Source organism: Carassius carassius, chromosome 36 (assembly GCF_963082965.1).
Source record: "Carassius carassius chromosome 36, fCarCar2.1, whole genome shotgun sequence".
NCBI lineage: Eukaryota > Metazoa > Chordata > Actinopteri > Cypriniformes > Cyprinidae > Carassius > Carassius carassius.
Window position 1 is genome coordinate 5020799 of NC_081790.1, and position 17155 is coordinate 5037953.

The 17155-nt window shown below is 35.9% G+C and overlaps 1 protein-coding gene across 3 annotated transcripts in view; it reads right to left on the bottom strand.

Moving 5' to 3' along the window:
- LOC132116983 (high affinity cAMP-specific and IBMX-insensitive 3',5'-cyclic phosphodiesterase 8B-like) overlaps nt 1-17155 on the bottom strand; it is a 63366-nt gene that overhangs the window by 18894 nt on the left and 27317 nt on the right. For 2 of the 3 annotated variants that reach the window (XM_059525933.1, XM_059525932.1), the window contains exons 2-10: nt 10048-10104; nt 7951-8141; nt 3130-3189; nt 2986-3043; nt 2437-2525; nt 2277-2355; nt 899-1039; nt 660-748; nt 235-289 (exon numbers count right to left, since the gene is read on the bottom strand). In XM_059525933.1, the coding sequence (XP_059381916.1) occupies nt 235-289; nt 660-748; nt 899-1039; nt 2277-2355; nt 2437-2525; nt 2986-3043; nt 3130-3189; nt 7951-8141; nt 10048-10104 (819 nt within the window). Of the gene's footprint in view, nt 1-234; nt 290-659; nt 749-898; nt 1040-2276; nt 2356-2436; nt 2526-2985; nt 3044-3129; nt 3190-7950; nt 8142-10047; nt 10105-10189; nt 10541-17155 lie in introns of those variants that run through there. The other variant, XM_059525934.1, reaches the window with a different exon arrangement.

The window sequence follows — 17155 nt, forward strand, 5'->3', positions numbered from 1 at the left end:
TAATAACCCCGACACCCGCCTGGCTCTCTGACACTGGCCTGTCAGGATGGATGCTTTAATGTAGCTAACATTTCTGCCCACTGCTGTCCCCACGAGCCTTGCACACTTTAAGTTTTGGTTCTAATTTGGGAGCTCTATTAATAGGTGAACATCAGACTTGGTCAACATTTATTGGATACTCACTGATTAAAAGTAAAGTCTCACATAAAGCTTGGAAGCAAAAAAGAAATGTACCTGTCTGTGGTTGTCACTGTAAGGCCTCTTGATGGACACAAAATGGCGAATTTTTCTAAAAGGTAAGGAAACAATTGTCTGATTTGACTGTTTTATTCTAGCTGATTTGTATCTATAATAAAACCACCAATGGTAGCAGCAATATAAATGAAATAACTTTTATTTCTGGCACCCATAAGTTATTAAGAACATAAAAATAATATATGATATATTATTTATAGTATTTAATATTAATACATAATTTAATATATCATTTATATTTTACAGATAATATATAGGAAATATATTTAGTTTATTTTAAATATTAAAAAAATTTAAAAATATGAATACATTTTATTTTTTTAATTAAATAATAAAAAATGATATTCTAAAATTTCAAATTATAAATGAAAATTCATTTCAATTTTTATAATCATGTGACTCACCCTCCCTGGCCAATCACAGGAGTGATTCTGACATACTGCTGAATACTGTCCCCTGACTTCCTCCGTGAGAAATAGATCCCCTGCCATTCCTAAGCAAACAAGCACACACATATTGGAAAAAAATTGGTTAATAATCGAATCAATGAAAAGTATATGTATTGTTAGGCCTGTAAAAAGTGGCACAGGTAAAGTTAAACATGATCTTATATGACCTAGTAGTGGTGTTATTGCCCACTAACCTTTCCTTTCTTGATGCAGGTGTTGATGGTGTCCAGCAGGTCGGCGCTGTTCTTGTCACTCTTGGGCAGTTCGGTCAACTCTTTACCGATCAGTTCACCTCTATGATAGCCCATCATCTTTTCAAATGCTGGATTTACATACTAAAAACACAAAGAAAAGATTACTAGAGTATGTTTTATAACAAAATACTACCTCAGTTTAATCCAGTGTGTTACTTGTCATTATTTTATAGTTAACTGTGAAATTTACTTGCAATTTCTGAGTGAAAATGATTTCTACACAAATTTTTTCCTATATTGTATTCTTATATCATGATTTTCTTGTCATAATATTATTGCAATAAACACAATGTGAGAAAATTAGAGTAGAAGTATATATTAATATTGCATAACAATATTCTTGAATATATTACTACAACTAATAACAAAAACATTAACAAATTAAAAATATTTTTAAAAAGAATAAATATTTTGAATATTAATAAACATTTATTTTTACCCTGTTAATATTTACTTACAAAGATATACATTTTAAAGAGGTCAAATGACGATGCTAAAAATAACATTATTTTTTGTATTTTAGTTGGTTTAAGGTAAAAAAATAAAATTAAATAAACATTATTTGCCACATACTGTATATTATTGTTGCTCCTCTCTGCCTCGCCTCTATGAAACATGTCGATTTTTAAAAAGCTCATTGTTCTGAAAAGCGAGGTGTGCTCTGATTGGCCAGATATCCAGTGTGTTTTGATTGGCCGAATACTTCAAGCGTTTGACTGAAATGTTATGCCTCTTACCACATTTCACATCACATGACCTCTTTAATAATGTTTAAGGCGATAAAGCCTTGTTAAGGTACTTCAGCATTAATTTTCCATAAAAAAAGGCCTATTATTAATCCCAATTATTTGTATGACAATTAATATTTATGAGTACTTGCATTTTAGGACATTCACTGTTTTCTAATCTAAGACTCTTAAGGAAGTTGCACACTGGATGAAAAGTGCAGTGCTGCATTGCAGATGCCTTTAAAATTTTAACACATTATTTTCTATGAGGGTACACAATGGTGGTACCACACAGCATTTGTCTGCGGCACCCAACTACAATGTATTTGTTACATTTTAAAGTGAAATTTTGCCAGTTTGTTGATTGAATGAACTGTTTTGGACTGCCTTCTTGAACTGAATGCAAAGTGTCCAGTTTGTTATAACAGTGAGTTGTCCTACTGTGCTTCTAATCCAGTGTGCGATCACCTTAACTTTACTGCATTATATCCAGGAAGTAGTCCTTCTAAGGATGTTGTTTTGAATGAAAATGTTCTTCCTAAATGTAAACAAATTCCAGTGGGGCAATCCACTTGAATCCCAAAACTCACTTGTATGACATGATCTTCACTGCTGATCTCCACGGCTTCCTGACAATGTTCTAATGCGGTAAACACAGAGTTACAAGCCCTGCAACAGAAACAGCCTTCAGTGACCGTCTCACAGCAGCGTCTTCGTTGAACTTCCTGCTAGCTTAGGCTTTAGACTTACCTCAGTTTGAACTGAGCTCGAACCTCTCCGTGTTCTAACTGGATTAACTCATTATAGCAAGCTGACACACTGCTGTTCTCCAGGTACCTCTGAGAGAGAGAGAGAGAGAGAGATACATATAATACAGCACTGCATTTATCACAACAGTTCTCATGTTGTCCTAGTTTGTATTGCAAGCTAAAGTCGAGTCCAGATTTTTATGCAGGGAATTCAGTTAACATAATGATCTGCTATGGATATTTATATAAAAAATAATTTGGGAAGTCTATAGGACACGGCATAAATATTAAAATATAAAATGTTACTTGTGGGAGTACCATGCATCAATAAATAACTTGTCTGATCAAAATAAAACATATCGAACAGTGTGTGTGTGGATTACTTTTAAGTTTTGGTTTTCTAAATGATTTTCTGTGGTAATCATCCCACCAATAAAATCTGACAGTGATAAAAATTGTAAGAATTGTTTGGTACATCTTAATTAGAATTGGACATGCCCACACTCATGTAGTGGAGCAAATATTCCTATTTTACTGTAAAAATACTCACTCTGGAGAAGCCAGCAGAGAGAAGAGGAAGAACAGATGGTTCCTCCTGATCTGAGGGACTGCGAGAAAGAAAGATCAGTTGGAGAAACATGAAGGATGTCTGTAACACATGGATAATAAATAAAAGTGTTCTCTGAGGCCTTACATCTGTGGCATCACTGCTGAAATAACGGTGTGTTCAGAAGGCTTGGTCGCTCGAATCATCCTGTTTAAAAACACATACATTAACAAAAAAGTAGGTTTTACATTTTCTGTTTTCATCATGGCAGTGAAATCAAGTATCTTCTACACATTTCTCTCTTCCTCACACACATAGACATCTACTGGGAAATAAGTGATTTGGCAGCAACTAGATTTTGGCAGAGAGTTGCCAGCTTTGGGCATGTGTGTGCGCACATAGATTTAAGCCTCTGTGAAGGATGGGAAATTAACACCCACAACCAGCCAAATGTGGGCCACTTCCTCCACAGTGGAGAGTCAGTGACTGTGGTGGGCAATCTAGTCTCGTATAGCCAAACCTTCAGACTGATGGCGGATCTATGGCAGCTTTCATTGGCCAAGGCCCGTCCTATGAGGCCGTTTGACCGACATTTCAAACAATCAATCAATCACAGTTCGTTACGTTCATTGTCACGTTTCGGGTGTGGAAATGTCGCCATAATAACAGACCGGTGAGTAAAACTCTCGGGATGTATTTTAAAGATTCTATGCCACAAACTTTAAATATTTGACATACTTTTGAATATATCCAGCGTTTAGTTGATCCTGATAAGCGCTCATTGTAAAATCAACAGCTTTCTTCTTTAGTGACGGGGTTTAGCGCCATGGTATTTTTGTTTCCAGGCGAAACATTAAAGAACTCGACACACATGTCTCCCGGAAATCCTGTGTAATTAAACCAATCTGATGATGACTTCGACATTCCTGAAGTGTTTCCACTTTTGTTTCCCATATGCATCAGACGTTTAGCCAACGGTCCGTGGGTGTGACATCTGAGGCTGAGACTTTGGGTAACCTGGACTTAATGAATCACATACAAATGATTCTTATGAACGGATTATTTTTAGTGAATCAAAAGCATACTGCTCCACGAATCCTGAAATGAATGATTGACGAGTTACTGGTTTGAATCAGTCTGAAACACTGCCCTTTATAATTTACATATATAATGTGCATTCTTTTCATAAACTACCATTCAATAGTCTGGGGTTGGTAAGATTTTTTGGAAAAGTCAAAACTACAGTAATACAGTAATATTGGGATATTGTATTAAAGTTTAAAATAACTGCTTTCTCTTTTAATGTTTTAACATGCAATTGCTTCCCGTGATGCAAATATGAATAATCAGCATCTTTATGCCAGTCTTCAGTGTCACATGATCTTTCAGAAATCAGTCTAATATGCTGATTTCCTTCTGAAGTAACATTATTAATGTTGAAAACAGTTGGGCCCCTTAATATTTTTTTAAAACCATTTTTTAGGATTATTTGATGAATAGACAGTACAAAACAGGGCTTGAAAACGAAAAAAAAAAAAATTCAATCGGTTCACTCCGAGCAGAATCGATATTTTAACGTTTCTGTTCTGCGTTCCTCTGATATTATTACCTTTCCGAAACCGGTTCGGAAGGAAGAAATACCGGTTAATAACGTTATTTTTTAAAAACAATATTATTTGCCTATAATTTGCCTAATAATAATAATTTAATAATAATAATAATGTATAGCGTTTTCCTTACTCAAAAAAAGGTAAAAATAGAGATCTAACGCTTACAGTTTACAGCTTGCATCAGATTTTGTTCAAAGGTAAGCTAGGCCTACTTAAAAAAAAAAAAATCTATCAACACTTTAAAAGTATTTTTAAGATATTTCAAAATGTTCGCTGCATTGTTAAAAAAAACACTTGTATAAGATTGCGTTTTGAGAGTAAAAAAAAAAAAAAAACTTAAGTCGCGGCTCACATGGCATTTTATTAGTCCTATTACTTTCCGAAATAATGAAGGCTAAAATGCCTGTAGTCTAAAGCAAAATGTTTAAAAGCATTATAAAAACAGTTATTAGTTTCTCTTCAAATCAAATCCTCTAAAGTTTAGGCTATAAAAACCTCAATCCAAAAACAAATTAATGTAAGCTGAAGCTGACGCCTATAGCCTACCTCTCTCATTCGGCACGAATCCAAATGTTTCCATGTTCCCGACGTATCTGGATGCTAAAATGTTATTTAATATAAAGAATATAGAATAATAGTAAATGTATAATAAGTAACGCTGTATATGCGTCCGACAGTCGGTCTCCAAATTTCATTCAATAATTATTTTGAGGTTAATAGCAAATGAAAACTGTTCAGCTTCTGGGAAATTTGTGAAGCTCCGCTAGTCTATTTTAGTTCCCCTCACTCCACAACAAAATAATTTCAATTAACAGTATTTAGAAAAGAACAAGAATTATAAATGTAAGAAGCTATAGCAATATTAATGACAAACCAAAACTAATTAATTTAGACTAAAACGAAACTGAAACCAACGTTGGGTTTCTCATTCGACACAAAATCAAAGTTTCCGTATTCGTGATGTATTTGAATAACAAATGATTATAAAAAAAATAGCCTAATGTTTGTAAACATTTTGTGTCTGCATTATGTCTATTTCTGAATGAAATAATTTTTTTTCTCTAAAAAACTTACATACAAGTTTATCTCTCTCTCTCTAGGCTATATATATATATATATAAATTAACCATGCAGGAAAACATTTTTAAATATTGTGATAATTTACTGAAAATAAATAAATGACTTTTTAAACCGTTTAACTGATTATTAATCTGTCAAAATCAGCTGATCTGAGTTTGCTGCACTCAGAAAACGGTGACTGTGAACGAATCAGCAGAGCTTGTATGAGCTTTTGTCATCGTTAAATATTTTACAGACGTTTCCATATGTCGAAATTGGTTAGCGCATCTATCTGTGCATGATGGGGTCCAATTACTCTGGCGAGCGGAGCTTCTCAAAGTTGGTAATAATCAAAGGAGAGCTGCGGTCCTCGGTTGGGCAGGAAAGGCTAAGCATGCTGGCTCTTGAGTGTAGAGACCTGCGCGGGATGGATTTTTCCGTCCCGCTCCCGCAAGATTTTATCCCGCTCCCGCAAAAATATATGTTATTTTCTCCTGCTCCCACCCGCAAACGATCAAGTTTCGTCCCGCTACCGCCTGCAAAATCCCGCGGGGAAAGTATATGGTTTTTTTATTATTATTTATTTATTTTTTAAATGCATTGCATATTCTGCCAGCTACTCTGTTATTTTTTCAATTGCTCCCCTGTTGAATATAAATTTAAAAAAAGAAACAAATGTTTCGTTTTATTTGCGTTTAATTAAATGGATGAAAGGAACGAACAAGGAACTTATATACAGTAAATACAGTAAAAAAGTAAGAAATTTAAATAAAAAAAATATACCTATTAGGCTATAGTATAGCCTAATGAATTATATAATAATAATAAACCTGGATTTATTTCATGTTCAAAGGAAAATTTGCCTATACTGCTTAAGAATGCCTTTTTTTTCTTCAAACATTAAACAAACAAAAAAATAATTTTTCCTCAATAACAAAATAGACCAATTTTAAATATTTATCAAAATAAATAAATAATTAAAAATAAACGGAATTAAAAAAAAAAATTGTAGACTACGACTACTAATGTAGTCCATGCAGGAATAGCATGTCGTTCATTGATGAGGGCTTCAGATTAATCCGTCTCTGCCCACTTATGCGACCGCAATTACTGAAAGCCCTCTCCAATGGTGCGCTGGGAGCTGGAATGCAAAGTAGCCTACATGGCGTGTTACTTTGCTTAATCTTGGAAATTCTTGATATCGCCTTTTCCACCGCTGGATCTCTCGCTATTTCGGAATGGAATTACACGTCGCTGTCCATGGTTTCATCAGCATACTCCCATTCCGCAAAGTCTATTTTATTTTATTTTATTTTAGTCTATTATAAATAAAGGTTTATCTGTTTTTAGTAATTTTATTTTGCTACATATTTCCACTTTGCGGGAGTCCCTCAAATAACTTTATTTTCCCGCAACCCGCACACAATAATATCTTGCCGCCCGCGTCCGCATTCACCAATCAAATATTGTCCCGCGACGCACTCGGTTGCGCTGGGTCCTGCGGTACTCCCGCGGGAATGAAGGTCTCTGATTGAGTGTCGAATGCACATGCACCAACGCCTAGAAAAAACGCTGCATCATCAGGCCCAATTTGGTCTTAATCCGGCCCTGAAGGCGGTGCATTGCTATTGAGACTTGACTGAGTTCACAGCTGAGCGGACATTTCACTCGCTGGCTTCAGCGTCATATTTGCGTATGCTGTACTGCTGGAATTCGTGATTGGTTGACAACAAATTTCAAATATTAAACAGAACGATAAAATAACATTATTAACCGGTTAATGTCCATTTCAAATTTTCGATTCTGTTCGGAACTAAAAAAAATCATTTCTTTTCTGTTTCTGGTTCTGTTCCTGTCAAAATATCATTCGTTTCCGGTTTTCGTTTTCGTTCCTTGAACCGGTTCAGAGCCCTGGTACAAAATAGGTAATCATTTTGTAAAATGATACATTTATTTACCGTGACCTTTGACCAATTTAATGCATGCCTGCTAAATTAAAGTATTCATTTCTAAAGTAATTTCTAAATGATTACTGTGTCCAAACATTTGAAAGGTAGTGTAAGAAAAATTTACATTATAACGGAAACATACCAAGTTTAATCAAAATAAGACCTTGGGATTCAGAATCAAACTGAATTTAATCTGGAATTTAATTTAGTCTTAGTAAAAACACTGAGCATTTTACTAATTTTAAATAAATTACAAATTACTGTAAGTGAAAAGGAAAAAAGTTAATTCCCCATCCTGCCTAAACAGAAACAAGTTAGCAACAGATGATGGATGGTTTGCTTGTACCCACCGGCAGACGGCATCAGCCTCAAAGTACCGTGAGTGCCGGCCATCAATGATGACGATCTCATGGTGTTTGTCCAAGAAACACTCCACCGCAGACTCAGGTGTTCGTGCGATGTTACACCTGAACCCCGCCCGCTCACACGCCCACCAGAACGCATCGCTCTGACTGTCCTCTTTAGCGAAGACCAGTAACACCTGAGCGAGACAGAGACGGAGAGAGAGAGAGAGGTGCTGTTGGTGGGTGCGTGTGAAAGGTCAACAGTCTTTCATCCTCTTCAACGTTGTGTAACCAAGGAGCTGCAATGTGAAATTCCACATGGCCCAGGTTGTTCAGGTTGCCTCTGTCACCGCTACCTCGCTCAGGAGGCCCACCGTGCAGCGTCACACGTCCACCTACAGGGGGCAGAGTGACCTCACCTGCTCACACACTAACACATTTCTACTGATTGACAGAACAGGCCTTTTTCACAAGTATCAGAAATGTGAAAAACTGCAGGTATATAGCAAGGTCACCAAATCCAACAATAACAGGTTTCCAGATTTTTTTTTAAAAAGGCAATTAAATTTAGAAAACCCTAGAGATAAAAGGAGATTAATTTGTAAAATCAATCTTGATTGATTTAATCAGTTACATCAGCCAAAACTGACTCAGAGATGAGTCATAAATTACATAAACAGCCTCAATTTACACTGAGTGACAAATGACAGTCAGTCATTAGGTTAACATTACGCACACTTTCTGTTTCACAATTCCACTTTTAGCCAACCATAATTCCCACTAATACCACACACACACACACACAAACACACACACACACACACACACACACACACACACACACACACACACACACACACACACACACACACACACACACACACACACAAGCACTCAGGATAATCGTGTCAATCCTTTGAGACATCTCAAGATTATCCCTGGGGTCATGAGTCCATGTTAAGAGGTCTTGTTAAGAGAAACAAGACAATGCAGCAGTGACAGTTATGCATTATGATGTCACAGTAATATTCTATCACTGCAGAGCCTATGTGAGATCAAAAAATCACTAAAAAGAGTCCTGTAGCGGTGCACTATGATGTCACAATGACATTCCACAATTCATTAACACAATGACTATAAGAGGTCATAATGCATCACTAAATGGTTTCATAATCACCTGCAATTATGCTTTAAAGCCCCTAAACTCAAGAGATTGTGCTTTAAAATAATCCAAACCTCACTGCAAAACTATGCAATCCAGGAATAATTAAATAAATTGCTAGAAACTTTGGTGTTTTTAATGGATGGTAAAGACATTTAGAAAGCAACTTTAAAATATTTTTTAAGTTAATTAACCATTTAATGCAAACAAATTGCTAAATAACTTTTTTTTATTTAAAGGAGCATATAGCACACTAATGACTTGCATAAAATAATTATAATTTGCAGTCTGAGGTTTACTGCCTTGCACAGTGATAACATGTTCACAATCTCAGTAATTAGGCAATTAAACATGCACCTTTTGTTTACCCAGCCCTGATCATTAACCAGATCAAAGTTAACCAGACAGACACTGAAAAAGCCAATGAATACACTACCATTCAAAAGTTTGGATTTTTCAAAAATAAATTAATACTTTTATTCAGCAAGTGCACATTAAACTGATCAAAAGTGACAGTAAAGACATTTATAATAGTTGAAATAAAATATTTGTTTTAAATACACATGTATCATGGTTTCCATCTAAAAATTAAGTAGAACTGTTTTCAGCACTGATAATAAATATACATTTTTGTATACAGCAAATCAGCATATTAGAATGATTTCTGAAAGATCATGCGATACTGCAGACTGGAGAAAAATCAGCTTTGCATCACAGGAATAAATTACATTTTATGATGTATTCAAATAGAAAACGGTCATTGTTAATAATTGTAATTGTAATAATGTTTAACAGTTTTACAGTTTACTGTATTTTTGATCAAATAATGCAGCATTGGTGAGAATGAGATAATTCTTTAAAAAACTTTACAAATGTTATCAACTCCAAACTTTTGAAGCTACAAATTCAAACATACACAAAATGACTAAACAAGACTCTACCTGAATGGGCTCCTGGGTCAGGCGCATTGGCCCCAATCGCTCTTCTGCTGCAGGCACCTGATAGAGATCAAGAGAAACAGGTGTGTTTCATTGAAATGAGGTTAAAAAAGGTAAACAAAAGCAAGAATGCATCTGGTTTTACCATCTCAGAGCCCTGGAGCAACATTCTGACATGCCTGTCCTGTTTTTAATCACATATTGACATGTGTTTGAATGTCCATGAATACAACCATTTACGCGAACTAGACAAGACAAAATCAGTCCACCGAAAAAATGATGTTTCACAGGTTGAGTTAATGATGGTAGATGTATCCGTCCTGATCAGCACGAATTCCAATCCAAGTGTGTTATTCAGCTGATAAAAACACACTTATCCATTATCCCACTGTCGAACAGTTCTAACGCTTTGTCAAAAAGGCTGTTTTTGCGGCGTTGTCCAAATGGTTTGGCGACATTGTTGCAATGACAGAGAGCAGGTGGCTCAAAGCTTCCTGCGTCATCCACTTTAACACTATACATAAGCCTCTCAGCAGGAATGACACACTCACACACACAAACACACATGTACAAAAATCCTTTGGGCTAAATACGGATCATAATCACTATAAAAGCTGCATATGTAATGCACATTTAATTTTACTAAGTAAAAAGAGATGAGTAAAAACATTCAGATGCACTGCACTGTTTTGTTTTTCAGTTAAAAGATATAAAATTAATTCAACACTTTCTCTTATGTAAATGGCACAGCATGAATTTGCTTTGGTCATCTGCCTGCTTTATGTTCATTTTAAGTGTTGAGAGGCCATCTAGAGTCGAGAGCTTCTATTCCTGTGACCACACACACTCAGATCTGTTAAAATGAACAGTCCAACAGTCATAACACAATCACAATCTTTACAGCTGCAGAGACGCCATGACAGTTTAAACAAAATGCAATTAACAGTTACTCTACAACTGTCACATGTGGTAACACACACTGAATATCTGCTTGTCCTGTAGTTGAGCAGCAATCCAGAATTCCTTCACAGACCCTGAAAAAACAGTATTGTTTTTTTTTTTAATTAACAAAAATGTGCTTATTTTATACACATATATTCAACTCTAACTAGTTGCTAGAAATGTATTGAGATCAATGTGTAATTACTGTGACAAAAAGGAATTGTGGCATTTCCATGTCACTACTGTATGTCCAAAAAGCCATGATATTGCCACGGTACAGAGTGTTTAAAAAAACATGGCATTGCAGGCCATTACCAAAACCACTGTTACAACAAAAAGACACAAAAAGGTCCACTGGAAAATCCTGTTTCCAAATACACTGATTACAATTTTTTAAATTGAAAACTCCATCATTCTCTGTAACTTTTTAACTGTTGATTTCAACTTTTACGCATTCTTTGCTCTACTTCTCTAACTCACGACCCCATGCTTGAGATTTCTCACTTCCTGGCACTGACTTTACATCTCATTTCCTAGAAAGCAACACACACATGTGTTGGTATATCTGGTTTACGGGCATTCTCTATAGGTGTAATGGTTTTTATACTGAAAAAACTATTTTTATCACAGGAAGTGTCCTCGTAAACCATGTTCACGTCATCATACCTATAGGTTATTATACAGACTTGTGTCCTCATGAACCATATAAACCTATACACACACACAACAGCTAAATCTTGAGTTTTAAATCCACAAAATTCCTAAATCTACCATGCAGAATTTACTGTGACTCTTCACATATAATCTAGCAGCTGCCATCAGATAAAATATTTTAGGTGATTTGCATAAGTTTTTTTAAGTTTTATTATCTACCAGGCAAAAAATATGATAATTCAAAGCAATTTGTTCAAGTAATATCACACATTTACTATGGAGTTCATGCTCGTAGCAAAACCATGAAGGAAAAATAAAATGTCTGAAGTCTAAAAACATACTCTTGTCCCAAACTTACATCGCTGGTTGGAACTGCACAGAGCCATACTGTTTGCACTTTTTGAATATTAATCTACCAATGGTTTACTTTAAGTTGTCTCTACACATTAAACTAAGGTAGAATATATACATATATGATACATTTCACCTTTAGGAAATGACGAATGCAGCAAAATAATGTGATGGTCAGTTGTGATATAGAGATCATACAACTTTTGATGGCTGTGTCAATAAACAAACCAAGCATTTTACTAATTCAAATGTCACTTAATTATCCTTAAATGACTCCACATGCTTCATTTCAGTCCCTCTTCAAAGAGAGACAGTGGATTTACGCTCTTCTGATGCTGCAACATGCTGCAGATCTCTCCAGGATAAAGACCTGTGGTGTTCTCCTAGCTTTCAAACACACACACAAACACACACACACACGTTTGTTTTTGTGAAAAGTGGGGACATCCCATAGGCGTAATGGTTTTTATACTTTACAAACTATATATTCTATCTAGAGCCCGACCGATATATCGCCTGGCCGATATTATCGGCCGATATGAGCTAATTGCATTTAAATCGGCATCGGCGTTTATAACGGCCGATGAAACATGAGAAACAGAGTCTCATGCTTCACTCATGTTATGAGTGTTGTAAGTTTGCCCACCAGAGGGAGCTCTGCAACTCCCCAGTTGACAACAGCGCCAGAAATCCACTACAGAAGGAAGCTATCAGCCAAGCCACAGGAATTGACAGCGGTGTGTTCATGACACTAACGTTAACCATTCAACTTCGAATTGATTCCGTAATCTTCCGGTAACAGTAGGCTAACTTTACGTTCGCCAGCGCATGACGATGTTTTGATTCAGACTGCACAAAGAGAAGAGAAGATGTACGGGTCCGTTGTGAATGTGTCTGTGAGAGCAAATAGTGTAGTTACAGTAACTACAGTAGCTGCGTCAGAAATGATTAAACCAGAGGGGACATGTAAATAAATGTGAGCTGAACAAGCGATTTTTTTCTTTTTTACATATTGTTTCAAAGCAACTTTACAGACATAACAGTAAAATGTTGTAATAATATTGTTAAATATAAGTAGGTAATAGGTCATACCTATTGCTTGAAAAATAAAAAATATATATATTTCTAATTTTTGCCTATGTAGGAGATCCCTGTTTATTATTATTATAATTCTAATGATGACATGAGTAATGTTACATAGTGATATTATTAATACACATGCTTATTCTTTCTCTGTCTCTCTTACTGCCTACAGATGGCTGAAAAAGGTGAATGCTGTAGCAGCAAAGTGTGGGACTACTTCTGCAAATACTTTAACTTTAGTATTATAATTTATTTACAGTACACACACAGACTGTTAAAACCAGCTTCAACTGGAAGAAAGTAAAAGTGTTAAATGTTTAAAACCAGACTGTTTTTTGATCATTAAAAAAATATATACTTTTGATGTGCAATTGTTTATTCATTGAGACTGTAATCTAAGGCTTTTTTTTAACATAATCCCTTCTGGAAAATGGTTTATACAGCCCACATACATAGAACAGGCAGATATTTTGCTATTGAATGTTGTGTAAGTGCAGTTTATAGGAAATGGGTCTAATATCCAGTTTATTTTCAAAATCAAAATATCGGCTTATAAATCTTTTTCTCTTTTCGAGTTAATATCGGCATCGGCCCCAAAAAATCCATATCGGTCGGGCTCTAATTCTATCGCCATTCACCAACCCTACTCCTAACCTTAACTGTGTGTTCACACCACCGGCGTCGAGAGCGTCAAAAATCGCTCTTGCCGCTCTGCTCACGACGCTGCAGAAAGATTCGTGAGCGCTCAGACGCTCTTACGTAGATCGAATGCTTATTTTGTATTTAAAGTGGCCGCAAAGCAAACAAGCTTGTTGATCTCGTGCAGATTAACCACAAGGAGGGTAACGTTATAAGTTAACCTCATTAAATATTGTTCTGGACGAAGTATTAAGATCCTTTACCTAATAATGTATAAAGCACTGTAAAAATACTCTGATGCAAGTAAAAGTCTTGCATTGAAAATGCTACTTAAGTAAATATAATCATGTATAAACATTACTTAATGTAAGTATAATCAGGGAAATTTGTTTAAAAGTAAACCGGGACTACAGTACTATTATTTATTATATCATTAGATTATTATTCCTATAACGTTACTGCACATCAGCAACTCACCAGGAAAATGAACAATCTCAGACACCTTGTTCCACGTATCACTTTTAATAATTGTTTTTATGTCCCTGTACGCAAACAGGGACACATCATAGATTATTGCAAACGCGAAACAGCAATAATCAACCTGTCCTCCATTGTGCTTGGGAACTAATGTGGTCGGAGCTGCGTTCTCTGGAATCCTCTCAAGCGGTGGGCTTCTATGTTCCGATTGGTTGCTTCCCAACCGCGTCATAGCTCATTACCATAAAGTTGCCTTGATTTCAACTCTCCTCGACGCTCTCAACGGCCAAGTCGTGCCGCGCTGCTCCTCGCTGCTGCTCGACGTCGGCTTACATTGAAAATGAATGACTTCCGGCAGTGTTGCCAGACGTACGATAATTATCGTATTTGTACGATAATTTTCACCTCTGTACGATGTACGATCAATAATGAAAAAAATCCCGTAATGTACGATAATTTCAGAATTTTATGAAAATTTAAATGGTGGTAGTTGCAGTCATAGGGTTTCTTTACTCATACACGAAATCGGCTCATTACAGACACTCTAAATGCATTCGTGTGCACCTCAGAGTGTGTTAAGAATGTTGGAGGGTGCCCTGCTTTAAAGCCAACGAGCACTAGTTGCGGTCCATGACAGAAAGAACCCCTTCAACATCTGGCAACACGCAGGATTCCGATGACAGCGGCTCAGATGTGGAGTTAACTGCACCACGCAGAAACAGCTAAATTCCTTCTTAACTGGATGCGACAAAGCAAGTGTTAAAATCATTTAAATATGTTTTAATATGCGCCACGCCCGAGACAGTCACTGAAAATAATGGGATAGTATTTTGTCTCACTGCTTCCGTCCAACAATACGCCTTATCTATTGTGGTAATTTGCAGGTCGTGTCGAAATGTTGTTGGTTTAGAATAGATAAATAACTCTTTTGACTCGTGTACGATAATTTTCTTCCAAATACGATAATTTTGAACTTCTGGTACGATACTTGGGCATTTCCAATCCGGCAACACTGACTTCCGGCCACTTTGACGTTCTCCATGCCGGCGGTGTGAACGCACAGTAACCCTCACAGGGAACTTTGTGCATTTTTACTTTCTCAAAAAAAACCTCATTCTGTATGATCTATAAGCGTTTTGAAAAATGGGGACATGGGTTATGTCCTCATAAGTCACCCTCTCCTTGTAATACCTGTGTCATACCCATGTCATTATACACAAAAACATGCCCACCCATTCAAACGCATGTTTCATCTTGCTGTTTGTCCACAGCTGGAGAACAACACTGGCAGAGACAATAGTCGGTCAAAAGAGCAATGCAACATGGCATAGAGCACAAATAAACAGTTGCATTACAAACACTTTATTAATAACACTTGATTATTACAAGATTTTTATTACCATCAATTTTGAAAACAGTTGTGCTGCTTTTTTAATCATATTTTTTTCAAAATATTTTTTGCAACATTATAGATCACTTTTATTTCAATGAATGGACCAGTAACATTTTACTTAAAGCCTTTATGAAAAATGCATTATAAAGGGTTATTAAAGGGTATATTTCATCATAATGTACATTGTAATACATTATATCTTGTTGTTAATAATTAAAACCAAATTTAAAATGCATAGTGTAACAATGAATTGATAAGTGGTATAATGTATGAACTATGGTTACAATTATACTTGAGATTGTACAATTCATTATAAAGTCCACTGCAATGCATAGCCTAATTAATGCATTAAAACTACTTTTATAATGCATCAAACATAAAAGCTTTAAGGCTTTAAAGTGTTACCATCACACCCTTGCTGAATAAAAGCATTAAATTCTTTAAAATAAATAAATAATAACATTTCAATGACCCCAAACATTTAGGGTAGGGTATAAAATAAACATAAACAGAAATTGAATATTTGACCATATTTTTTGTATAACTGTCATAAAATAGAATTTAAAAATGCAATCCAAACAAACAGGTCCTTCACAGATTTACATTTGAAAAGAGTAATTCTTGTCTGAGAATATGGAGGACAGATGCCTTACGAATATGAAATTACGTCGCTGTATTTATAGATATGATTAAGTTACTTTTGTTATTTTAATCTTATCTTAAACTCTTTCATCGCTTGTATTTTCAAGCATCCCGAGTGTCTCTCTTTTTCTCGTGGTGTTTCTCTTCCCAGCACATTGTGTGTGTTTTGACTCAGTCATGTGCTTTTATTGAGGACAACGAACACACACACACACACACACACAGAGAGACATAAAACTACATGCAGAACAAAGGCCTTCCTTCACAGAGTACGGGGTCATGATAAAATATGATCCCCGCTATATTTAGTACCCCCAGATGACAGTAGGCAAGCGGCAGAGCTGCTGCTTTATTGATTCAGATTTACTTATCACATTACATAAGATATCACCTAGATCAGCACTTCTCAAAGTCCGGACTCCGGTCCGGATCCGGATCCGGACCCGGAGGGAATTAATCCAACAGCAGTAATTGTGTGTAAAGGATTAAAAGTCTGGATTTGCTACTTTAATAAATGCATGTCAAAATCATTTGTTTAGTGTTTTATGTAGTTTTGGAGATGTTTCGAAATTAAAGCGAAGGCGATATATTGAAAGTTTTCCTCCGAGATTCAGTTGCCATGACATCCAGTGAGTGTAAACTTTTGACGTAATTGGGTGCGAGTCGTGCGACACGACACTTCACCTCGGTAAGAGTTTGAATGGGTGTGGAGGATGTCATTGTCCAGGAAAAGAAAAGTTGACCAAGAAAATAGAGTTTTCAAAGATGATTGGACAGAGAGGTACGCGTTCATTTTGCCCCAATCCAGCACGAAGCCATTCTGTTTGATTTTTAACGAGACAGTTGGAGTTGTGAAGAGTGGAAACGTCAAACGGCATTATGAAACAAAACACGGTCATTTTGAACAGCAATATCCACAAAATGCAGAGG